The sequence below is a fragment of the Oncorhynchus masou genome, chromosome 5 (genome assembly GCF_036934945.1).
Source record: "Oncorhynchus masou masou isolate Uvic2021 chromosome 5, UVic_Omas_1.1, whole genome shotgun sequence".
NCBI lineage: Eukaryota > Metazoa > Chordata > Actinopteri > Salmoniformes > Salmonidae > Oncorhynchus > Oncorhynchus masou.
In genome coordinates, this window is record NC_088216.1 from 50,625,980 (window position 1) to 50,653,704 (window position 27,725).

Here is a 27,725-nt window from a genome sequence, read left to right on the forward strand (position 1 = left end):
TGAAAATCTGAGATGACAGTGTTGTTAAGAAAAGGCTAAGCTTGAGAGCAGACGCATTATTTTCATTTTATTTGCGATTTTCAGAAATCGTTAACGTTGCGTTATGCTAATGAGCCTGAGTCTTTAGTCACAAACCCGGATCCGGGATGGGGAGTTTCAAGAAGTTAAAGAGAAGCACCTTTAGTCAATCTGCTTTTCTCCTACGTAACAGAGGCTTGTCTTAAAAACTAGACTGTGCATGTTTCGCTCACCTCTTTCTTTTTAAAAACTACGTTTGGGATGTGGTATCCACTCGGCTCGCTGCCTCTTAGATCAAAGGTGGGTCAATCTGCTTCGTTCCTGGAGTGTGGTCTCCCTGAGATCCCAAGTTTGAGGGATCCCTGGTGCACCATTTACCCAGGTCGTCAGGAGTGGTCACCAAGTGAAGAATCACATCCCATCCTCGTCGCCAAATGTGGTGGTTCATTTATTTGCTATCAAATGAGAAGAAATCTTTATTGACTTAATAAGGGAACAAGTCAATACAACACACAAAGTGAATCAATTGAGTGATCTACAATAATGATAGCTGGTCGATGAATCACCCTCGTATGATTTGTTGAGGGCCCTGAGACAAAGTTACAAAGGTTTATTAGCCAAGGTAAACATTTGTATAAAAGATACTTGTAATTCAGAGCAGACAGTACTGTAGCTGGTCGTATGTAGCTGTTCATATGTAGCTGGTCATATGTATCTGGTCATATGTAGCTGGTCATATGTAGCTGTTCATATGTAGCTGGCCATATGTAGCTGTTCTCATGTAGCAGGTCATACAGTATGTAGCTGTTAGCTGTGTGTCTTTATACTGTCTTCATAACACACAGACTAGATTAACGCGTGTTCACCGCATAAAACCAACTTTGTCTTTGTCTTCCTCAGTGTTATGGAAAAGCATAATGATCCCAATTTGAGGTTCAATACGCTTTCCCAGCAGGAGGTGGGTCTGGTCCATCCTGTCCCTGTGCCAAGCACCCAGACCAGGGGACAGTGGTCAAGCAAGCTGGAGTTCCTCCTGGCTGTGGCCGGACAGATCATAGGCTTGGGGAATGTATGGAGGTTCCCATATCTGTGCTACAAAAATGGAGGAGGTGAGTCTCACATCACATCTTTACATAGTCATACATTTAAACACTCATTAAATGTATGGCAAGGTGAGCTTTTGTCTTTTACATTATCAATGCAAAAGAGCTAGTCACTTCATTTAAATTCATTGTGGTGGAGACAGTACAGAGTTGTTCTTTTCATATCTTAGGCTAATATTGAAATCACACAATTACAAGACGGTAATGGAATAATCATTAAGAGATGTGTAATCATGGCCTGAAATAAACATATCAGTGGTTGCTATAATATTATAGGGATATTTACACACTAGGGCTAGATGTTATCAGGCGGGCACAATCATAAAACAACAGCACCTGCCTGTGTGCACAAAGGATCCAAAACCTTCTAGGTGCTTTCAGAATCTCTATACTGATATGCACATCACTACTGTACAATGTTTTGTTACGCTCTGATAGAAATATGCTATGAAGTACAAACATGCCTCTCTGACATGTAGAATTAGGAATCACAATGACTCTTCATGGCCTTTCTATCTGCAATGTTCGATGATGTTAGGCGACTGAGCATGTCCCAGAAACCCCATGATAATATCCCTAACATTTACATTACAATTGGACGCACAACACTTCAGGTGGTAGCTAAGTCCATCAGCTACACAAACACATACTTGCATTCCTGTGGTTAAACTCAAATATACTAATTGATTTTTTAAAGTATAATTTTTATTAATTATATCATAAATAGGACTGGTGGAGTTATGTCACACATGCAGCTAACACAGACATGTGGAAATGTCTGCTCTACCTAAAATTACAACCAAGTAATTGCAGCATTTCCTCAAATATGGAAAAGGCAAGTGGAAGGGGCATAAAGTAAGGAACTTGTTTGTCGGCCCTGCCTTAAAAACCAAAATTGGTTAAAGAAAATTGTGATAAATAAAAATATATACCAGTTTTATTTAAGGGCTACGGGTTCCCAACTAGGAACCCCCCCCCCCTTCAGCCCAAACGGTGGCGCAGGGAAAGCAAAAATATTCTTAAAAATATTTAACCTCCACACATTAACAAGTCCAATAGCTTAAATGACAGATAAACACCTTGTACATCTACCCAGCATGTCAGAATTTTAAAATGTTTTACAGCGAAAACATAGCACATATTTATGTTAAACCACCACTAGGAAAACATACAATATGTAGCCACATGGCTATGCAAAATAGCACAATCACAAACGCAGGATTAAAAGAAAAATAATTCACTAACCTTTTGAAAATCTTCAACAGATGACAGTAATAGTACATGTTACACAGTACATTTATGTTTTTTTCAATAATATGCAATTTATATCCATAAATCTCCATTTACATTGAGCCATGTTCAAAAAATGCAGCAGAAATGACCGGAGGAATTATAAATATCTCCGGCAGCTAACGCCAGATAACAGCAATAAACATCATAAACTTTGACTAAATATACATATTCTACATATATTTAGAAAGATACACTTCTTCTTAATGCAAACGCTGTGTTACATTTATTTTTAACGTTACAGAATTTGTTCACTATTCAATAATCTGAGACGGCGCTCAGCCATTAGCATTATTTCTCTACTATGTTGGATTCGACAAAAATACAATTTTATAACATAAATATTCCCTTACCTTTGATGGTCTTCGACAAGAATGCCGTGGAAGGAGTTATACTTACCTAATATAATGTTTGGTTGCTGTTGGTGCGTCTTTGTATTAGCAAAAGCTAACATCTTCAGGTGAATTACCCCAAAAAGGACTTCTGATCACGCAATTTGCTCATCAAAACTTCAAATTTACATATTATATGTCGACTAAACTGGTCAAACTAAGTGCAGAATCAAGCTTTAGGATGTTTTTAACGTACAAAACAATTGGCGATTAAATCAAACATAACGAACTCTCTTCAGCCAGGCTGGGAAAAAAATACCCTTTTCACAGAGCGCGCACCTGAAAACTCGTGACACCTCAGTATTTTGCCCGCCAAGCAGTCAAAGCTCGTGCTATTTTCTCCGTTCCACGTCTCATTGAAAGACGAGAGCGCGCTGAAGAAATAGAAACTGTTCCCAGATCCATAGCTGGTTGGGAAGGGTGGGGGCGATGACGTCAAAGTTGGAGCAACTTTCTTAGGAGAGAGAGAGTTTGGGAGAATGGCTGCCCTGTGAGTTCTGCTTTACATACAGACATGATTCGAACGGTTTTAGAAGCTTTAGAGTGTTTTCTATTCGATAATAATTATTATATGCATATATTAGCAATTTTTGAGAGTTTTTTTAAAGTTTACTTTGGGCACACAATTCATCCAAAGGGGGCAGTATTTCCCATAGCCCCATCAGGATCAAAACATTGACAGCTGTGCCATATAAATTGCAAAATAGTTGGGAAGAGATTTTTGATGCACCGATTCCATGGCACATGGTTTATGAATTGACGCAAAAAAATGACACCGGATTGTTCAATTCAAATTCATTTGCTAAATTCTTGCAACCAATAGAATGTTATATATATATATATATATTGTGGCAAAGAAGGGGGTCGAGTGGTAAATGGCAGATATGTGAGAGCAGAACTAATAAACGGGCTCTGCCCGATCACTAAAATGGCCAACCCTGTCAGAACTACAGATCATAAAATGGCCGACCACCAAAACTACAAGTCCCAGAAGCAAGGGGAACCCTCAGAAGGTGGAGCCAACCCACAGATAAAGGGTCAAGAAAAACCAGGAAGAGAAGAAGAGAGTGCTGGAAGGATCTATGAACAATAGAGAAAGAGACAATAGAGATTGGCTGGATTTACCGTGTATGAGCTGGACTGTTTTGGACTTACTTGTTGGCGTTTGGACCTGGACCTACCGAGAACCCGATTCGTGTACCGAACCCTGCTATCCTTGACCTCGCCTACGGCCTGGGTGGACCAGGACGGAGAAACAAACACACAGGTACTGTCCTGTTCGAAAGAACTCTCATTCTTGGGTGATTTGGTGACAGTGTACCACTTAGTATGTGACAAACGCTCCTAACCTTGAAGAGGTTTGCCACAATATATATATATATGGGGTTTACAACTTTCCCAGCTCTGCAGATTTTGCTGCGTGAAGGCAGTGTCCAGTCTAGTTAATGTGGGTGGAATCAGGCGCAGAGAGCAGATAGCGATAATAAAGTTTATTCTCCGGTGAACAAAAAACAAACAGTCAACCCAAATACAGATAGGGTGAAATATCCAAAACAGGATAAAGACTAACCGGAGAAAAAACAAACAGCAAACAACGACAGACAAAACGAAATGACAAAATAAACAATCCCGCACAAAACAAGGGCGGGACAACCTACATTAAATACAGACTAATTAACTAAACAACACACAGGTGAAACCAATTAGACAAAACCAACAGATACACGAAAAAGGGATCAGTAGTGGCTAATAGGACGGTGACGACGACCGCCGAGCACCGCCCGAATGGGCAGGAGAGCCAACTTCGGCGGAAGTCGTGACAGTACCCCCCCCCGACGCGCGGCTCCCGCAGCGCGCCGCCACCGTCCTCGAGGACGACCCGGAGGACGAGGTGCTGGGCGATCCGGGTGGAGGCGGTGGAAATCTCTCAGGAGGGAAGGGTCCAAAATATCCCTCACCGGAACCCAGCATCTCTCCTCCGGACCATACCCCTCCCAGTCCACGAGGTACTGTAGGCCCCCCACCCGGTGTCTCGAATCTAGAATGCCTCGAACTGTATACGCCAGGGACCCCTCGATGTCCAGAGGGGGCGGAGGGACCTCAGGCACCTCACCTTCTTGCAGGGGACCAGCCACCACCGGCCTAAGGTGAGACACATGAAACGAGGGGTTAATACGGTAATACCTAGGAAGTTGTAATCTATAACACACCTCGTTTATTCTCCTCAGGACTTTGAACGGCCCTACACACTGCGGCCCCAGCTTCCGACAGGGCAGGCGGAGAGACAGGTTTCGGGTCGAGAGCCAGACCCTGTCCCCCGGTGCAAACACGGGGGTCTCACTGCGGTGCTGGTCAGCGCTCCTCTTCTGCCGTTCTCCCGCTAACCGTAATGAGTCCTGAACGGCTTTCCAGGTGTCCTTGGAGCGCTGTACCCATTCCTCCACCGCAGGAGCCTCGGTCTGACTCTGATGCCATGGAGCCAGGACCGGCTGGTAACCTAACACACACTCAAAAGGAGACAAGTTAGTAGAGGAGTGGCGTAAGGAGTTCTGGGCTAGTTCGGCCCATGGAACATACCTTGCCCACTCACCAGGCCGGTCCCGACAATAGGACCGCAGAAACCTGCCCACATCCTGGTTAACACGCTCCAACTGCCCATTACTCTCGGGGTGAAAACCTGAGGTTAAGCTAACCGAGACCCCCAGTCTCTCCATAAACGCCCTCCACACTCTTGACGTGAATTGGGGACCCCGATCAGAGACGATATCCTCAGGCACCCCATAGTGCCGGAAGACATGGGTAAACAAAGCCTCAGCAGTCTGCAGGGCCGTAGGAAGACCGGGCAACGGAATGAGACGACAGGACTTAGAAAACCGATCCACAATGACCAGGATCGTAGTACTTCCCTGGGATGCTGGAAGGTCGGTAAGAAAATCCACCGATAAATGTGTCCACGGCCGTTGTGGAACGGGGAGAGGTTGTAATTTCGCCTTCCCTTTACTAAAAACGATAGCCAAATCGGCATAATCAGAGGGAATGCGCACGGTGGAAACTTGGTCTGGACTCTCCACCGTGGTCGCACCAACGGCAACTCCTATGCACCTACCTGAACACTCCTCTGACCACCCCTTAAGAGCCCCCTGTCGCCAGAAAATCACTGGGTTGTGTTGAGCTAACCTGGGAACCCCCAACACCACTGGAAACACAGGTGAATCTATAAGGAACAGGCTAATCTGCTCCTTATGATCACCCTGCGTTACCATGTCCAGCAGCACCGTAGCCTCCCTAATTACTCCTGACCCTAATGGTCGGCTATCTAAGGAGTGCACGGGGAAAGGTCGATCTAACGACACCAGGGGAATCCCTAGCCTTAACGCAAGCCCACGATCCATAAAATTCCCAGCTGCGCCTGAATCAACTAGCGCCTTATGCTGTAGAGATGGGGAAAAACCAGGGAAAGAAATCAATACAAACACATGACCGACAGGAAGCTCTGAATGAGTTTGGTGCTTACTCACCTGGGGTGATCGAGCAGTGTTCTGCCTGTCCTCCCGACTCCTAGACGACTTCCTCCAGCACCGGTCGGACGTGTGCCCTCGTCGACCACAACTGGTGCAGGAGAACACTCCTCCTCCAGTCCCCCTTGAAGCCGTACCTCCTAATTCCATAGGGATAGGAACAGGGGGGCTGGGGATAGGAAACGACAGGACCTGATCCGAACGCCCGCGAGCAGCCAGCAGGTTGTCGAGACGGATAGCCAGATCGATAAGTCCATCCAGTGTGAATGTGGTGTCCCGACATGCCAGCTCCCTGCGGACGTCCTCCCTGAGACTACATCTAAAATGATCAATCAAGGCCCTGTCGTTCCATCCTGCTCCTGCTGCCAAAGTCCTGAACTCAAGGGCAAAATCCTGTACGCTCCTCGTCTCCTGACGCAGGTGGAACAGCCGTTCACCCGCCGCCCGACCCTCGGGTGGATGGTCAAAAACAGCTTGAAATCGGCGGGTGAACTCTGGGTAATTATCCTTAGCCGAGTCCGGACCATTCCATACTGCGTTAGCCCACTCGAGGGCTCGCCCAGTCAAGCAGGAGATGAGGGCGCACACGCTCTCCTCTCCAGAGGGAGCAGGACGCACGGTAGCCAGGTATAATTCCAGCTGAAAGAGGAAACCCTGGCACCCAGCCGCCGATCCGTCAAACACCCGTGGGAGTGTCAGCCGAAGAGCCCCAGAGCCAGATGAGGTGCTGGAGAAGGGGTTGGTAAAGATGATGTGGGGAGGCCACTCCTCTCCCATCGATCCATTCTCTCCATCATTTGGTCCATAGCAGAACCAATCCGGTGAAGCACGCTGGTATGATGGAGGACCCTCTCTTCCATCAATGGGAGACGCTGCTGCTCCTGCTGATTCCATGGGTGGTGCGGGATTCTGTCACGTCTAGTCAAGGTGGGTGGAATCAGGCGCAGAGAGCAGATAGCGATAATAAAGTTTATTCTCCGGTGAACAAAAAACAAACAACAGTCAACCCAAATACAGACAGGGTGAAATATCCAAAACAGGATAAAGACTAACCGGAGAAAAAACAAACAGCAAACACCGACAGACAAAACGAAATGACAAAATAAACAATCCCGCACAAATCAAGGGCGGGACAACCTACATTAAATACAGACACTAATTAACTAAACAACACACAGGTGAAACCAATTAGACAAAACCAACAGATACACAAAAAAGGGATCAGTAGTGGCTAATAGGACGGTGACGACGACCGCCGAGCACCGCCCGAATGAGCAGGAGAGCCAACTTCGGCGGAAGTCGTGACAGGCAGAGTCATTAGATCATTTATTTTGGTACCGTCCATATGTAGCTGAAGAATTGCAACAATTACCTTGAGCTAATGCAGCAGATAGCAATACTAGGTAATTTAACCTCTTACACTTATGGTGGCGCTATTTCATTTTTGGAAGAAAAACGTTCCCGTTTTAAACAAGATATTTTGTCACAAAAAGATGCTCGACTATGCATATAATTGCTACTGTTCGAAAGAAAACACTGACGTGTCCAGAAATACAAATATCTTCTCTGTGCGTGCCCTTTAACGTGAGCTTCAGGCAAAACCAAGATGACTTGGCATCCAGGAAATGACAAGGATTTTTGAGGCTCTGTCTTTCATGATCTCCTTATATGGCTGTGAACGCAAGAGGAATGAGTCTGCCCTTTCTGTCGTTTCCCCAAGGTGTCTGCAGCATTGTGACGTATTTGTAGGCAGATCGTTGGAAGATTGACCATAAGAGACCACATTTACCACGTGTCCGCCCGGTGTCCTGCGCCGAAATTGGTGCGCAAAGTCACCTGCCAGTATTTTTCCATGGGGCACAGAGAGAGAAGCAAGCTTCCACGAACTGCATGTCAATGAAGAGGTATGTGAAAAAACACCTTGAGGATTGATTCCAAACAACGTTTGCCATGTTTCGGTCGATATTATGTAGTTAATCCGGAAAAGTTTCACGTTGTAGGTGACTGCATTTTCGGTTCGTTTCGGTAGCCAGGCGCAATGTAGAAAACGGAACGATTTCTCCTACACACAGACGCTTTCAGGAAACACTGCGCATTTGGTATGTGGCTGGGAGTCTCCTCATTGAAAACATCAGAAGCTCTTCAAAGGTAAATGATTTTATTTATTTGGTTATCTGGCTTTTGTGAAAATGTTGCGTGCTACATGCTACACAAAATGCTATGCTAGCTTTGCATACTCTTACACAAATTAGTCAATTTCTATGGTTCAAAAGCATATTTTGAAAATCTGAGATGACAGTGTTGTTAAGAAAAGGCTAAGCTTGAGAGCAAACGCATTATTTTAATTTTATTTGCGATTTTCAGAAATCGTTAACGTTGCGTTATGCTAATGAGCCTGAGGCTTAGTCACAATCCCGGATCCGGGATGGGGAGTTTCAAGAGGTTAAAAAGTCATAGTCAATTGATCAATAAAATTATTATTATTTTAGCAAAAATGTTTATCTTTTATTTATAATCTGTAGAAACTATGAGAATAGAAAGGTTCAGTACTTTTGTGAAGCATCTGTCACGCCCTGACCTAAGAGAGCCGTTTTATTTCTCTTTTTGGTTAGGTCAGGGTGTGATGTGGAGTGGGCATTCTATGTTTTGTTTTCTATGTTTATTTATTTCTATGTTTTGGCCGGGTATGGTTCTCAATCAGGGACAGCTGTCTATCGTTGTCTCTGATTGGGAATCATACTTAGGTAGCCCATTTTCCTTCCTTTCAGTGTGGGTAGTTGACTTTTGTTAGTGGCACAATAGCCCTGTAAGCTTCATGGTTGTTTCTTTGTTTGTTGTTTTGTTGGTGATATTTTAAATAAAAAGGAAAATGTATGCTCACCACACTGCACTTTGGTCCACTTCTTTCGACGGCCGTGACAGCATCACAGTACAGTTGAATAATATATGGCAAATAGAAATCCAATGTGGATGGTGTTAAGAGATAGATGGGAGGGTTAGAATGGAGCTGAAGGGTGGGAATAATAACAACAAGATAACAAATGTAAAACATATGGGGTCTGTAAAATGTATATAGGTTCAGAACTGTTGTGAAATAGCACAGTTATAAATACAGTGGGGAGAACAAGTATTTGACACACTGCTGATTTTGCAGGTTTTCCTACTTACAAAGCATGTAGAGGTCTGTAATTTTTATCATAGGTACACTTCAACTGTGACAGACGGAATCTAAAACACAAATCCATAAAATCACATTGTATGATTTTTAAGTAATTAATTTGCATTTTATTGCATGACATAAGTATTTGCAGCTTGGTGTGAAGGCAATTATTAGAAAATGGAAGAAGTTCAAGATGATGGTCAATCACCCTCGGTCTGGGGCTCCATGCAAGATCTCACATCGTGGGGCATCAATGATCATGAGGAAGGTGAGGGATACGACCAGAACTACACGGGAGGATCTGGTCAATGACCTGAAGAGAGCTGGGACCACAGTCTCAAAGAAAACCATTAGTAACACACTACGCCGTCACGGATTAAAATCCTGCAGCACACGCAAGGTCCCCCTACTCAAGCCAGCACATGTCCAGGCCTGTCTGAAGTTTGCCAATGACCATCTGGATGATCCAGAGGAGGAATGTGAGACGGTCATGTAGTCTGATAAGACAAGATTTGAGCTTTTTGGTCTAAACTCCACTCGCCGTGTTTGGAGGAAGAAGAAGGATGAGTACAACCCGAAGAACACCATCCAAACTGTGAAGCATGGAGGTGGAAGCATCATTCTTTGGGGATGCTTTTCTGAAAATGGGACAGGACGACTGCACCGTATTGAGGGGAGGATGGATAGGGCCATGTATCGCGAGATCTTGGCAAACAACCTCCTTCCCTCAGTAAGAGCATTGAAGATGGGTCGTGGCTGGGTCTTCCAGCATGACAACGACCCGAAACACACAGCTAGGGCAACTAAGGAGTGGCTCCGTAAGAAGCATCTCAAGGTCCTGGAGTGGCCTAGCCAGTCTCCAGACCTGAACCCAATAGAAAATCTTTGGAGGGAGCTGAAAGTCAGTATTGCCCAGCAAATAAATTCATTAAAAATCCTACAATGTGATTTTCTGGATTTTTTTTCTCATTTTGTCTGTCATAGTTGAAGTGTACCTATGATGAAAATTACAGGCCTCTCATCATTTTAATTGGGAGAATTTGCACAATTGGTGGGTGGCTGACTAAATACTTTTTTGCCCCACTGTATATATATACACATATATTTTTTTTCACCTTTATTTATCCAGGTAGGCCAGTTGAGAACAAGTTCTAATTTATAACTGCGAGCTGGCCAAGAGAAAGTAAAGTGGTGCGACACAAACAACAACACAGAATTACACATGGAATAAACAAGCGTACACTCAATAACACAATAGGAAAAAAAAGTCTATATACAGTGTGTGCAAATGGCGTGAGGAGGTAAGGCAATAAATTGGCCATAGTAGCAACCTAATTACAATTTAGCAAATTAACACTGGAGTGATGTGTAGATGATGATGAGCAAGTAGAAATACTGGTGTGCAAAAGAGCAGAAAAGTACATTTAAAAAACAATATGGGGATGAGGTAGGCATATTGGATGGGCTATTTACAGACGGGCTATGCACAGCTGCAGGGATCGGGTAGCTGCTCAGATAGCTGATGTTTAAAGTTAGTGAGTGAAATATAAGTCTCCAACTTCAGCGATTTTTGCAATTCGATCCAGTCCTTGGCAGCAGAGAACTGGAAGGAAAGGCAGCCAAATAAGGTGTTGGCTTAGGGGATGACCAGTGAGATATATGAAAATATATTCTAAAAAGATATGCATATGAATATATGTATGTGTATGTATGTATAATATGTATGTGGATATGTATGCATGTTTATGTATATATATATATATATATATATATATATATATATATATATATATATATATATATATATATATACAGTGCCTTGCGAAAGTATTCGGCCCCCCTTGAACTTTGCGACCTTTTGCCACATTTCAGGCTTCAAACATAAAGATATAAAACTGTATTTTTTTGGTGAAGAATCAACAACAAGTGGGACACAATCATGAAGTGGAACAACATTTATTGGATATTTCAAACTTTTTTAACAAATCAAAAGCTGAAAAATTGGGCGTGCAAAATTATTCAGCCCCTTTACTTTCAGTGCAGCAAACTCTCTCCAGAAGTTCAGTGAGGATCTCTGAATGATCCAATGTTGACCTAAATGACTAATGATGATAAATACAATCCACCTGTGTGTAATCAAGTCTCTGTATCAATGCACCTGCACTGTGATAGTCTCAGAGGTCCGTTAAAAGCGCAGAGAGCATCATGAAGAACAAGGAACACACCAGGCAGGTCCGAGATACTGTTGTGAAGAAGTTTAAAGCCGGATTTGGATACAAAAAGATTTCCCAAGCTTTAAACATCCCAAGGAGCACTGTGCAAGCGATAATATTGAAATGGAAGGAGTATCAGACCACTGCAAATCTACCAAGACCTGGCCGTCCCTCTAAACTTTCAGCTCATACAAGGAGAAGACTGATCAGAGATGCAGCCAAGAGGCCCATGATCACTCTGGATGAACTGCAGAGATCTACAGCTGAGGTGGGAAACTCTGTCTATAGGACAACAATCAGTCGTATATTGCACAAATCTGGCCTTTATGGAAGAGTGGCAAGAAGAAAGCCATTTCTTAAAGATATCCATAAAAAGTGTTGTTTAAAGTTTGCCACAAGCCACCTGGGAGACACACCAAACATGTGGAAGAAGGTGCTCTGGTCAGATGAAACCAAAATTGAACTTTTTGGCAACAATGCAAAACGTTATGTTTGGCGTAAAAGCAACACAGCTCATCACCCTGAACACACCATCCCCACTGTCAAACATGGTGGTGGCAGCATCATGGTTTGGGCCTGCTTTTCTTCAGCAGGGACAGGGAAGATGGTTAAAATTGATGGGAAGATGGATGGAGCCAAATACAGGACCATTCTGGAAGAAAACCTGATGGAGTCTGCAAAAGACCTGAGACTGGGACGGAGATTTGTCTTCCAACAAGACAATGATCCAAAACATAAAGCAAAATCTACAATGGAATGGTTCAAAAATAAACATATCCAGGTGTTAGAATGGCCAAGTCAAAGTCCAGACCTGAATCCAATCGAGAATCTGTGGAAAGAACTGAAAACTGCTGTTCACAAATGCTCTCCATCCAACCTCACTGAGCTCGAGCTGTTTTGCAAGCAGGAATGGGGAAAAAATGTCAGTCTCTCAATGTGCAAAACTGATAGAGACATACCCCAAGCGACTTACAGCTGTAATCGCAGCAAAAGGTGGCGCTACAAAGTATTAACTTAAGGGGGCTGAATAATTTTGCACGCCCAATATTTCAGTTTTTGATTTGTTAAAAAAGTTTGAAATATCCAATAAATGTCCTTCCACTTCATGATTGTGTCCCACTTGTTGTTGATTCTTCACAAAAAAATACAGTTTTATATCTTTATGTTTGAAGCCTGAAATGTGGTAAAAGGTCGCAAAGTTCAAGGGGGCCGAATACTTTCGCAAGGCACTGTATTTAACATACATTTAGGCCTAGGTTTACATGTATTAGGCCTAGGCCATAGCCTTAACTTATGTGATGGGCTTATCTTGAGTAGCTTTAAAACATTTATCAAATGTTGCCCAAATGACCTCTTCAGGATCAGACCCCTTTTTCAATTTTTGCCTAAAATGACATTCTTAAATCTAACTGCCTGTAGCTCAGGACCTGAGGCAAGGATATGCATATTGTTGATACCGTTTGAAAGGAAACACTTTGAAGTTTGTAGGAATGTGAAACTAATGTAGGAGAATGACACTTTAGATCTGGTAAAAGATAATACAAACAAAGAAACATGCATTTTCTATTTTCTTTTTTTCCCATCATCTTTGAAATGCAAGAGAAAGGCCATACATTGAGATAGGACTTTAGGTGTAATTTAGATGTTGTCCACAGCAGTGTGTGTGCAAAGTTTCAGTCTGATCCAGTGAAGAATTACATCACTACACAATATTTTGTGTGGAGCCAGAGACAGCAGTGGGGTCAAACTGTTGAACCCAGTTCCTACATTTGAATGTAAAAATGGATTTTATCAGACAAAACTATGGTACATTTTATCTGGGACCCTCAGGATGACAAATCAGAGCAATATTACTGAACGTAAGTACATTATTTACCTTCAGAGGTGAATGTATCAAACCAGTTGCTGTGATAAAAGTGTTTTGGTGTTGTGCACTATCCTCAAACAATAGCATGGTATTTTTATGCTGTAATAGCCACTGTAAATTGGACAATGCAGTTACATTAACATGAATTTAAGCTTTCTGCCGTATAAAACATGTCTATGTCCCAGAAAGTTCTAGCCACATTCCCGCACATTGAGCAACAACTATCCCGGTTTAGGGACACCAAGTCCCGTAGAGGTTATTAATTTATATGTAGTATTTTTCTCATGTTTAATCTAAGTATAGTTTTAAATATCCGGACAATAGGCCTTTCCTATATGACACACTGAAATCTATCAGAGAAGTAGTTGGTTAACCAGGCGAGCCAATCATTTGAAAAACCAAGGCTGTCGAGAATGTGGTGATTGACAGAGTCGAAAGCCTTGGCCAGGTCAATGAATACGGCTGCACAGTAATGTCTCTTAGCGATGGTGGTTATGATGTTGTTTACCACCTTGAGCGTGGCTGAGGTGCACCCATGACCAGCTCTGAAACCAGATTGCATAGTGGAGAAGGTACAGTGGGATCCGAAATGGCCGGTAATCTGTTGGTTAACTTGGCTTTCGAAGACGTTAGAAAGACAGGGTAGGACAGATATAGGTCTGTAGCTGTTTGGATCTAGAGTGTCACCCCTTTTGAAGAGGGGGATGACCACGTCAGCTTTCCAATCTTTGGGAATCTCAGACGATACGAAAGAGAGGTTGAACAAGCTATTTATATGGGTTGCAACAATTTCGGCAGTGGTTTAACTTGTGTTGTTCGTAAGGGGTGTTCTTCATCCCTTATGTGCTCTTTCTGTTCACCTGTGGCATTCCACTCTTTCTCCTGGAGACTTCCTTGGGCCAGTACACCACGCAGGGCAGCATCACCTGCTGGAGGAAGATCTGCCCCTTGTTTGAAGGTAAATGTCAGGTCTCATATTTATAAAGTGTCATTGAATAAGACTGCCGATCTAGAATCAGGTAGCCTCTGTCCGTATAAGCTTAGTCATTATTATCTAAAAGGCTAATCTGATTCTAGATCAGCCATCCTACTGGTATGCTTTATGAATGCGGCCCCGGGGCCTTGTTGTACGTATTGCATCCATATTAGGGATTCAATTATCAGTGTTTGTCTGACCATTGATAGCATTCACTTCCTACGGTGGATGCCATCTTGGGGAAATAGACATGAAAGCCTGATAGCTAGAAGGAAGAAAGGCTAAAGCCTTCAGTAAAGAATAGATAACATTCAGAGGCACTGCAGGACAAACTTTGTCTGTTTGTTGTATTTGTACTCAGGAAAACTGAGAAAGTAGTATTGCAACCCAAAGCAATGTCAATATTGGGCCAGACAATTACCCATAATAGGTACAGTATATGCACAGTACATGCAGGCCTTTCCTTCTGTAAATGATATTGCACTATTGTATTTGTAAAAGTCAATCCACCATGATTTTAATCACATTGCTTTAACAGTTTGAAACAATATCAGGATACATTTTAGATTGCTTGGGGGGGGATGACTGGTCTGTTTCTGACCTGATTTAACTTGAAAAAGGGGTTAAAGTAACAAGACATTTCATTCAAGTTATTGGATGAAGCTTGGATTAAACATCAACAGTATTACACAGACTCACACTAATTCATGAGCTATTACATGATAGAGTAAGTGGCAGTCCTTAATGTGACATGACACGTGCATTCAGGACACTTGTCCTTCGTTCAAACATTCACAAATGTCTGTCTTGTTGGAATGCCACCATAACTTATTCATCGGGGCTGGTGACTTTGAAAGGAGTCTAATCCACGTCAAAAACAAACACAGTTAAATGTTTTTTATGGTTTTAGGTTGAGAATGTGATTGGATATAACATATGTCGCATCTATTTCTTAGAATAAGCCTTTTTTTACATTTAAATCTCCATGTTTGTCTAACAAAATCTCCTCCTCCTCATCTTTCTCCTCAGGACTGGGTTATGGTAGTCAGGTGGTGGTTCTATATTCCAGCATCTATTACATCATCATTCTAGCCTGGGCCTTCTTCTACCTCTTCTCCTCATTCAGCTCTGAGCTCCCCTGGGCCAGTTGTAGAAACAGCTGGAACACAGGTATGTATATCAGTGTAGCCTGAGTGCCAGTCTGCTTGTGCTGTCATACCAACTGCCTGTCATTCATTGTCATAGCAAACCTGTTTGGATTGACAAGGACAGCAATGGAGTTGGCATTGCATAGAACACAAACAGATCTGGGACCAGGTTAACTTCAGTGTGGAGACATGTTGACGTTGACATACCTTTGTCATGCCCAAATGATAGATAGTATCTTACATTGTTGGACACCACTGGGATATCCACTGAGATATTCCGTTTTTGACAAGTGAGTTGATTAATGTTTTATTTTGGTAAATGTCTCCTTATCCAGGAAAGATTCAGAGAGTTCTGAGACATGCTTGTTATTGTGTAATTTCCTCCTAACCAGCAACCTGCATGGAGTTTGACAGAAGAGTAGTGGGACATCTAAATTGGACAGTAGCAGGGAACGCAACATCGCCAGTGAGAGAGTTCTGGGAGTGAGTACACAAAATCATTCCAATTTATCAACTCCTTATTAAGTCCTTACAGATGGAAATCATGGCTATGTGCCTTTTTGAAGGCATTGAGAGAATGGTGAAAAGCAAGTGGTGGGATTGTAACTGAAAATATGATTTCAGAAGGAGAGTTTTGAATCTCACAGACAGTCCAAACAATCTAGGCAGTGTTCGCTGGGAGCTGGCTCTGTGTCTTCTACTGTCATGGATTCTCTGTTACTTCTGTGTCTGGAAAGGAGTGAAGTCTACTGGGAAGGTAAGGGGGGACTCTGCCATTCAACCTGATGACACCATGAATACTGTAGAGTTGTTAAGATGAGTCATAGACTGAGGGAATGTAATGCTGGTCTGGTCCCCCTCCCCTCAGGTGGTCTACTTCACTGCCACCTTCCCCTATCTGATGCTGGTGGTGTTGCTGGTCCGTGGACTCACACTGCCGGGGGCAATAGATGGTATCAAGTTCTACCTCTACCCAGACCCAGCCCGCCTCACTGACCCACAGGTAGGAACACACTTCACTGTATAATTTGTGTCCAGGTGTAACAGAAACTATCAGTACATACTGTAGTGATTGTTGGGGATAGATGGTAACGTCTCTGTCGGTGTTTGAGCCCTAGTCAACATGACCGAGGGCAGCAACAATTACCACTGGCACAAGAAACGTAACTCCCTTGGTGCAACAGTTTCTGGTTTTAAGAGCATCAGATTTGTTACAATATCAATACCTCATTAAAAAATACTCTGATTTTCAAAGCAACTAGTAGTGACTAGTATATCGGAATTGTGAAACTATGAAGACTATTGTGTCTCTCTCTGGTGTGTCTCACAGGTGTGGATGGATGCTGGAACACAAATCTTCTTTTCCTATGCTATCTGCCTCGGCTGTCTGACTGCTCTTGGCAGCTACAACAAATATGACAACAACTGTTACAAGTGAGTGTAGGAATGGAATGTATGATGGGCCTATGGAGAAAAAAGTAAAATTACAACGTTATAAAGGAAACATTGTAACTTGAAGAGTTTTATTAATATGTACCTGATGTTTACATACTGTATGTTATGTGGAAAATGTCCAGATGAAATAGAATGTTTTTGTAAAGGTGAAATGGGAAGTCAGTTGTTTCAATTGGATCTGAGTAAAATCCAGACCTTGCCTCGTAACTAGCGACGCCCAGAGAACTTGCCATAAAATGGAAACGCCCCTTTCTGACCCGAGGATATTAAACATGCGAGTTAAGAATTTACATAGCAGAATAGGTGACCAGTGTCATGGTCTTAGTTACAGTAGTCGCAAACACAAAATGCAGCACGAGGTCGAAGAAGACAAAGGAAGCTCTTAATCTATGCTACAGATGAGTAGCTGTGTCTAAGAGGGTGAATTCAAGCAGGACCAACTGGTTATTCTCTCCAAGGAATCGTGTGTCTACACTGCTTTCATTCCCACACTGGAACCACCTATACGCTAATTAGTCATCCTCAGAAGACCCCTTTTCAGAACAAGAGCAAGGAAACAGACCACTAAGACAAAGGACACTTACATCGTGTGGACAATCAGAGACTTACACCCGGTAACATCAGAGGAGAAGGAGGAACTCGGTCCACGAGGAGCTACCCCACCAGAGACCTTCGACACATAATTACATCATTATATTCTAAACATATAACCATAAGAGCGGCAGTTCGGGGCAAGATTAGGGCTAAATTTAGCATAGTTTACAAATGTTCACAAATGTGCCTTTTACTTGTGCATTCTCTCTTTTTAAATCCCCATTTAGTGTAACACGTGCCATACTGTGTTGACCCACTAGGGACCTGTTTCAGTGTACTAAGTTCTAATCAATAGCCTAGACTGTGTGCTTGTGTATCTTATATTATCATTTAGCTTGTTCGTAAATAAATAATAAACTCAATTGGTGTGGTACAGACTTATTTAGTGGGACTCGGATTTGTGCAGATTCACAGATTATGCGATATTCAGGACGAGACTGTAGAGGAAATTAATGAAATAGCGACTTTTGTAAAAATCAATATACTGACATTCTTTGAGTTAATTTGGGAAATGGAACCTCAATAAAACCAAACTTTCTAAATTGTGCCCAGGTTGCTGTGTTAATAATTACCTGATTAATTTAATCACGTAATTATAAACAGTTAATTATTCGATGAACAGCAGTCATCACATTAATCAATACAAGATCACGACACTAGATAAAATGTGCTGGCAGAACGTGTTCTCTTGCCTGCAAAAGCGTCCCCTGTGCACATAATTCTTTGGAGGTTGGGTTGAAGAAATGGTAGAGTACCTGGAAGGTTTGGTGATCTCCATATTGTAGGTCATTTGGATGCCTTTGTGTTGTGACTAACAGGGAAGTGAATCTCTTTTTAGGGACTGTGTGTACCTGTGCCTGTTGAACAGTGGAACCAGCTTTGTGGCCGGTTTTGCGATCTTCTCTGTTCTGGGCTTCATGGCTTATGAACAAGGGACAGACATCTCAACAGTGGCCGAATCAGGTAAGTGTTGCAGCAGTGAGATGTGAAATTAACAAATGCACAAACAAACAAATGAACATACCCTTGTAAGTTCTGCTTTGTTACAAGACAGGTGTCTTAGCATTTCAGGGATCTAACTATTCCCTCTGCCCCTGAGAGTTCAGTAATGAGTTTACCTGTATTGCTGCATACAGGTCCTGGCCTGGCATTCATCGCCTACCCTCGTGCCGTGGCCATGATGCCATTACCCCAGCTTTGGGCCATCTTCTTCTTCATCATGATAATCCTACTGGGTTTAGACAGTGAGGTGTGTTAGAGTGGTTCCGAAGGCCTACGAAATATTTTCTTTTAGAAGGATATTTACATAACCTACAATAGTTGCTACAATCATCACTAAACTAATGGATGTGAAACTGTGAATGATTAGCTAGTATTTAAAAGAAGAGAGTTTCCACTGAACCCCATCATCTCTCCTTCAGTTTGTAGGTCTGGAGGCTTTGATGACAGCCATCTCAGATATGTATCCCTCCTTCTTCCTGGTTGGCCATCGGCGTAAAGTCCTCCTCCTCATCATCAGTGTGGGTAGCTTCTTCATCGGCCTGGTCATGGTCACAGAGGTGAGAGGTCATTTGAAGTCATCATTCTATAAGGATATAGGATATAAAATATAGAATTTAAATGCCATCATTATTAGATCAATCATGACAGTAACGAGATATGATCAATAATGCACCTCCCAAGTGATCTGTTTCAACATATCCCTGTATTTCAACAAACCTCCTCGTTCCGCAGAATTGTTGATTGATTTATTCCGTAAGCGATTGGGCTGCTGGACACACCTACGATCATTGTCTGAGTGTTCTGTAGACTCTGGAGGTAGATTATAGTCTTATTGTTGTGCTCAGTAAGAAGGTACCTTATATTTTCTTTCTACACCTCCTCTATTTGCAGGGAGGCCTGTATATCTTCCAGCTGTTTGATTACTATGCCTGCAGTGGGATGACTCTGCTTCTCTTCGCTATACTACAGTCAGTGTGTATCAGCTGGGTTTATGGTGAGTTAGCCCGGCCTACTCCCAGTGTCACTTAGGGCCCGCAACCACTTTTGTTCAATGTCAGTCGGGGTCTCAAATTACTGTTAGTTAAGATTGTGTATTCTACTATGTGACATTTTGAAATGTGGTAGTGCAGCCGCAGATTTCCTCTTGTTATGTCGGTCACTGACAGTCACCCAATTAGCCCATGTCAGCTACCATGTTATAGTTGGCTAGGTAAGTTAGTCTAGCCAGCTATCTAAACCTTGTATTATATAACAAACCTTCATGAAGGCATTTTCATGTAAGTTATTATTAAGTGTTACCACTATCATTGTAGGTCTTATGAAAACATAATAGTAAAATATGGTCAGTGCTATCAGGGATCCTTGTGACGTTCCTACCTTAAACACTAACCCTTACCTTAACCATTTTAAATGTCAACTTCAGTTGAGTCGGAACATCCCAAGGATCCCTGATAACAAGTAGCTGTAAAATTGCCTGCATGGCCTCATTCCATCAATCACAGATAATCAATCACAGAAACCCTAATTGCAGGTCAGCTTCCCTCGGGATGTTTCTGTTCAAGGTGTTTATGGCGTTTTCCAAGTTGTTCCTCTAGCACTTTTGACATTGATATGAAACGACACCTCGTTACCTTGGGATTATCAGGTTCTGACATGTTGTTCAAAAATGAGTTATTCCCATAGCGTTGCTCTTTAGGTGGTCCTATACATGTGAGATTAATTCATTTACAATGGGAAAAAAATGAAAAATCGGAAGTTCTGTCTACACAAAGACCTTTTAACTTGGTGCTATAAGGTTCTATATGCAATCCAATCACAATGCTATGTTGTCAATATAATTGTACATAAGGTGATACACATGAAAACAGGAGGACATCACAAAACAGTTCTGAGATCTGTGACTTGAAACATTTTCATTATCTCAAAACTATTAATTTTGCACGTAGAACCTTATAGTCCCAAGTCCTTGAGGATTCACATCACAGGTTCTGGTTGTAACATGTATGCTGGGAGTCGGGAATCAAGTTCAGGGAGTGTATTTAATAACTCAATTAACATCGAACATAACAAAAAATATAGGTAGCGTACAGACATGAACACCGGAACAGAAACAATAACACCTGGGGAAGGAACCAAAGGGATGTAGGGATGGTTTATCAGGAAGGTGATGAAATGCATGTGAGTCTGATGAAGTGCTGGTGCGCGTAACGGAAGTGACAGGTGTGCATAATGATGAGCGGCCTTGGTGACCTAGAGAGCCGGAGAGAGAGAGTACACTTGACACTGGTCCTCTTTATATATTAGATTTCTTTTTCACTAGTTTTTCAGAAGAATGGCCATAACGTAAGCTCGTATTTTCTAAACAAAGAAATACAGGTACCTTAGACCAGTGTTTCCTAAACTCGGTCCTGAGGCCCACCCTGGGTGCATATTTAGTTCTTTGCCATAGCACTACACAACTGAATCAAATAATAAAAGCTTGATGATGAGTTGGTGATTTGAATCAGCTGTGGGGGGCACAGGACCGGGTTTGGTTAACCCTGGTTAGAGCTGTTGTCCAGGTTTCCTAATCTGAACCTGTCTGTCACTTGGTGGATTGAGAATGTTTACCTGGGTATTTGACAGATCAAATTTTAAACCCTTTTATTGACTAATGTTATTTGGAGTCCCTGTTGATATCTTTACTCCACAGGTGCAGACCGTCTGTACGATAATATAGAAGACATGATCGGTTATCGACCATTACCCATCATTAAGTACTGTTTGAAGTATGTCACTCCAATCATCTGCACTGTAAGTTACACCCCACTGTCAACAGCTAATTTGTTATTTTTCCAATTATAGTTATAGTAAACATGACGTTGATGTCACAGCAATACAAGTGATTTACAGAAAGCCAAAAGTTAAGATGACAATACAGAGAAATATAAATGGATTCCTATGTGTAACCTATGTAAAGTAGATAATCCTAACTTTATGTTGATTATAAATGCTTCTATAAAAACAAAGAGAGTCGCACACTCTGTATAATCTCACTGTAATTTATTGGGTAAACCACCAATGTTTCGACATCATTGTTCCTTCTTCAGGGTAATGTCATGAATGCCTGAACCAGGTTATGTAGACAAAACAGTGCAATTAGTGCAACTAATGACAATAGTGAGGGGTGTGTTATAATTACTAGGTTGATTAGGAGTGAAACTATTAGGAGACAATAGTTTACTACATATTGAATATATTAAACATTGTTATAATTAGCACAAGCATAGGATTAACATTAACATACATTACTGTTTAATTTAACTTCACATATACAGTTGCACTCAAAAGTTGGAACACATATACTCATTCAAGGGTTTTTCTTTCTTTTTAGAATTTTCTACATTGTAGAATAGTGAAGACATCACAACTATGAAATAAGACATGTGGAATCATGTAGTAACCAAAAAAGTGTTAACTAATCAAATATATTTTTGACATTAGATTCTTCAAGAGTAGCCCCCCTTTGCCTTGATGACAGATTTGCAAACTCTAGGCTTTCTCTCAACCAGCTTCATGAGGAATGCTCCCCCTCCACCTCCCACCATCACACATTGTCCATGCTTCACAATGGGAACCACACATGCTGTGATCAACCATTCCCCTACTCTGCATCTCACAAAGACATAGAAGTTGGAACCAAAAATCTCAAATTTGAACCTATCAGACCAAAAGATAGATTTCCACTGGTCTAATGTCAATTGCTCATGTTTCTTGGCCCAATCAAGACTCTTCTTCTTATTAATGTCCTTTAGTAGTGGTTCCTTTGCAGCAATTTGACCATGAAGGCCTGATTCACGCAGTCTCCTCTGAACAATTGATGTTGAGATGTATCAGTTAACTTCTTATGGTATAGGGGACGGTTGCGTCCCACTTTGGCAAAAAAACAGGGAAAATGCAGTGCGGCAAATTAAAAAAAATATATAAAAATCTAACTTTCATTAAATCACATGTAAGATACTCAATTAAAGCTACACTCGTTGTGAATTCAGCCATGTCAGATTTTTAAAAGGCTTTTCGGCGAAAGCATAAGTAGCTATTATCTGATGACAGCACAACAGTAAACAAAGAGAGTAGCATATTTCAACCCTGCAGGCACTACACAAAGCGCAGAAATAAAATATAAAACATGCCTTACCTTTGACGAGCTTCTTTTGTTGGCACTCCAATATGTCCCATAAACATCACAATTGGTCCTTTTGTTCGATTAATTCTGTCCATATATATCCAAATGTCCATTTATTTGACGTGTTTAATCCAGAAAACAACGGCTTCCAAAAAAACGCAACGTCACAACAAAATATTTAAAAATTTGCCTATAAACTTTGCCGAAATATTTCAAACTACTTTTGTAATACAACTTTAGGTATTTTTAAATGTTAATAATTGATCAAATTGTAGATGGGTCTGTGTTCACTACAGGAAGACAACAAACCAACGCTACTTTTCACGTCTTGCGCAATCTCAACAGTGTTCCCCAGTTCCTAGATGGCCTACTGTTACGGTTTTCTTCTAACTCCTACTCTGACGAAGAGGTGTAGCAAGGATCGGACCAAAATGCGGCGTGGTAATTTACATACATGTTTAATGAACGAATAAACACGAACAATACAAAAATATATTTTGATTTGTTTAAACCTCTTGATACTCCCCATCCTGGATCCGGGATCGTGACTAAAGCCTCAGGCTCATTAGCATAACGCAACGTTAATGATTTCTGAAAATCGCAAATAAAATGAAAATAATGCGCCTGCTCTCAAGCTTAGCCTTTTCTTAACAACACTGTCATCTCAGATTTTCAAAATATGCTTTTGAACCATAGCAATTGTAAGAGTATGCTAAGCTAGCTTAGCATTTTGAGTAGCATTTAGCACGCAACATTTTCACAAAAACCAGATAACCAAATAAATAAAATCATTTACCTTTGAAGAGCTTCAGATGTTTTCAATGAGGAGACTCTCAGTTACATACCAAATGCGCAGTTTTTCCTGAAAGCGTCTGTGTGTAGGAGAAATCGCTCCGTTTTGTACATCACATTTGGCTACCGAAACGAACCGAAAATTCAGTCACCTACAACGTCAAACTTTTTCCGAATTAACTCCATAATATCGACCGAAACATGGCAAACGTTGTTTGGAATCAATCCTCAAGGTGTTTTTTCACATATCTCTTCATTGATATATCGTTCGTGGAAGCCTGCATTCTTCTCTAAATTCCATGGAAAAATACTTGCAGCTGACTTTAGCGCACCAATTTCGGTGCAGGACACCGGGCGGACACCTGGTAAATGTGGTCTCTTATGGTCAATCTTCCAATGATATGCCTACAAATGCGTCACAATGCTGCAGACACCTTGGGGAAACGACAGAAAGGGCAGACTTACTCCTCTCGCATTCACAGCCATATAAGGAGACAATGGAAAACAGAGCCTCAAAAATCCTGCTCATTTCCTGGATGCCGTCTCATCTTGGTTTTGCCTGAAGCTCACGTTCTAGGGCACGCACAGAAAATATCTTTGCAGTTCTGGAAACGTCAGAGTGTTTTCTTTCCAAAGCTACCAATTATATACATAGCCGAGCATCTTTTTGTGACAAAATATCTTGTTTAAAACGGGTTTTTCATCCAAAAATGAAATTGCGCCCCTAGAGTTTCAACAGGTTAACACTTATTTGGTTACTACATTATTCCATATATGTTATTTCATGGTTTTGATGTTTTCATTATTATTCTACAATGTAGACAATAGTAAAAAAAAAAACCTTGAATGATTAAATGTGTCCAAACTTTTGACTAGTAATGTGTATTTAATTGTTTCCAATTTCATAAAATGTTTGTTACATGTAATCTTTTGTTTCAACTATAATGCCTGATGCGCATCATCAACAGGGGGAACATATTGGATGTGCTCCAGCTCATGCTTTTTATTAGACCATTATAAATGCTCCACCAGAAGCCTGACCTAAACGTACTGGAGAAACTATGACCTTGTTCTAAACCTTATCTTGTTCATCTCTGTCCTCACTCAACCCTCACTGTTACCCTAATATGTTATAATTAGTACAATGCTATCAGAAAATGCATTGTGTTCTTTAATGTTTATTTTACAACCTCCATCCATATATTTTGTTCTAGGCTACATTTGTCTTCTCCTTGATAAAGTTTACTCCGCTGAAGTTCAACAACACCTTTCAGTATCCTTGGTGGGGTTCCGCCGTTGGCTGGTGGTTCACTCTCTCCTCCACCCTCATGGTTCCTCTATGGATGGTTTACATCGTGAGCGTCACTCCTGGTACACTGCGACAGGTAAATAGGGACATCATTTATTATGTTTCACATTGCTTGACTTGGGCAGGATCTCTCCGGAGCGGAGTACCGGCACCTAAAATGTTTAACAGTTTGAGCTCCTGTTCCTCTTATAGAATATTAACTCAAAAGTATTGTGGAGCTCCTGCACCTAAATGTAAACAGCACCGGCACCAAACATGAGTACCGACAACTGTCTCAGCCCAAGTCAAGCACTGGAGTTTCAAAACAGAGAAGCATCTCAAAGTGGTCCAAAAGCAACAAAAATCAAGCAATATATCATAGGTAGCCTAGCTATAGCTAGTTACGTAGGTTGACGATAGAGGCTAAGTCTTTGAGTACATTCTCCAAAGATGGAGCAATGGTCATGAGAGGCCATGGTTCATTTCTCACTATCAATTCCAAACTTTAGATCTTTTAATAGTTGGCAGGTACCATTTGTGTTGTTATCGCTAGTTACTGTATGTCTCTATTTCTACAATGATCAGATCCATTACCCAAACCCCATTTACTCCCCAATACACACTGATGATCTTGTTTCTTCTACCAACTAAGAAAGAGGAAAAACAATCAACGTTCTGCAAACATCACCAGTTATTTTATGTCTCATTCCTTTGGTGGTCTCTCTTTGAAATGCTACTCTGTCTCTTATTCCTCAGAGACTGTCCATCCTCACCAAGCCGTCAGAGGATCTCCCCATAACCAATGCCCAGAAGCCTCCCCTCCTGGCCAAGCAGTCAGAGCAGGACAGACCCCTGGGGGACACGGAGATACCAGCCTGGGGCCACAACCTCCTAGACAGAGACACTGGCTCCCTATAGAGACACTGGCCCCCTCTCTCAGCTACCATCCCTATAGGACTAGTGATAAGCAGGTCCAGCCAGTCACTCAAGGTCCTGACATAAACAATACAAATACTTCCTGTTATGTTACAGAGGCTTAAGTGAACCTTCGCTTGGTCTGAGAGGCTTGGAAAAGTATAGTACAGAACATAATCCACCCCATGCCTTTTTCTTTGGAGGGAGATGTGGGTGTTTCCAAAACACACACTATTTCCTGTATGTAGCGCTGATGAGATGTAGAAGCACTGGTTCTGGGAAGTCTTGGTGTGAAAAAAGAGGTGTGGTCATTCTGTTTGGCCTAGAAAACCCTACCTAGAATTACAGGTCAATATTGCTGTCTCATGTCAGAACGCAGAGAAAGCATCTGAAGTGAGATATTGCGTGAGGTCCAGAAGAATTAACCAGGTCATGGCAGACTTGGGTCTTGGCAGAGTAATGGATGAATCAAACACCTTTCACACAACATGGTGGAAACAAAAACATGACATTCGTGCTATTGGTCCCAGTTGGTTAACTGAGTCTGTATAAACAAGTGAACAAACTATTTTTTTTTAAGATACATTTTATCTTATATTTGGGTGGGTTTAATATTCCGATATACAGTAGTTTTGTTTCTGCTACTATGTAATTACTTAAGACTTTGTGAAGTATGACATTTGTGAAAATATATTGATGGTTAACGAGAAGGGATTGTGTAGATGCTGCCGCGATGCTGGTCAGTTTGATTGCATAAAACTAATTACAGAGAATCTTTGATAAAAAACTAAAAGTCTTAATTTCATGATAGTAAAGACACGACAATGCATATATAGTAGAAACACTGTAAAATACTGTGATAGGATTTGATGCCAATATCAATAAACTCATCAAACCTTGTGCCATGATTTATAAGTCATGTTTCCACCCTTATTCTTTGGAGTACTTTAAATAAAAAGTGTAATTCGCTGCAGAAATCTCTTCCGATATCCAGACCGAACATTCATCTGAGACCTGCGCCCGTATTCATAAAGCGTCCTAGAGTAGAAGTGCTGATCTAGGATCATAGAAAAGGCTAAACTGAACCAAGATAAGCGCTCCTACTCTAAGGTAATTGAACAGAGACATCGTCATTCCACTGACTGTAAATACGTTTTCCCCACAGGGTACAGACTGTGTTCTATAGCCGAGCTGAAGACGAATACAGGAACAATGCCCTTCTATGAGTTACTGATAAGACCAGTAGGTAACAGCTGTTATCATTAACTGCCAGTTCAGGCTAAACCAACACAGAGCACACCCCACCTGCAATTGTGTCTGAGGCAAATTTAGCCTGATTTGAAAAATGAATACTCGTAGCTTTAGACAGTTGTTTGTACAATATCTATGTTCATCCTTTAATGACTTATTATGGGCTGTATTACAGTGTACAAATGTCTTTGATTGCTGACCAAAGGTGGCAGCTCCAGCTCTACTATCCCTGATGGCAGTTTGTGTTTCTTCATTCATAGATACCATTACAACCCTCAGTGTAGCAGGTTAGGGTGATAATAGAGTTTCAAGGTTTTGATATTTTATTGTTGTTCTTGTTATCATTTTACACAATTCCCCAGCTGCACATGACGTATTCCACTAGTATTTCGTTGTGTCACTCCACATGTCAGGCTATCATCTGGAGTGCTTCAGCAAGTTGTAATAGCTGTAATACTAGACAAGTTTATCGTTGTAAGGTAAGACAGAATGCCTATTAAAGGTGTGCCAGTTATCAGGTCGTACAACATGCCTACAGCATGTAGTACGATGAGATCTCTCATTGTGACTGTGATGAG

The 27,725-nt window shown here is 41.7% G+C and overlaps 1 protein-coding gene across 1 annotated transcript; it reads left to right on the forward strand.

Moving 5' to 3' along the window:
• The first annotated feature begins 922 nt into the window (after nucleotides 1–922).
• LOC135539767 (sodium- and chloride-dependent GABA transporter 2-like) lies at nucleotides 923–26,799 on the forward strand. Its single transcript, XM_064965875.1, has 14 exons — nucleotides 923–1,127; nucleotides 14,385–14,519; nucleotides 15,567–15,707; nucleotides 16,078–16,168; nucleotides 16,310–16,442; nucleotides 16,554–16,688; nucleotides 17,016–17,119; nucleotides 18,573–18,697; nucleotides 18,871–18,983; nucleotides 19,156–19,293; nucleotides 19,628–19,730; nucleotides 21,429–21,529; nucleotides 24,908–25,078; nucleotides 25,738–26,799. Exons 1-14 carry the CDS (start codon nucleotides 923–925, stop codon nucleotides 25,897–25,899), a joined length of 1,857 nt encoding a protein of 618 aa, XP_064821947.1. The 3' UTR covers nucleotides 25,900–26,799.
• The last annotated feature ends 926 nt before the right edge of the window (nucleotides 26,800–27,725 follow it).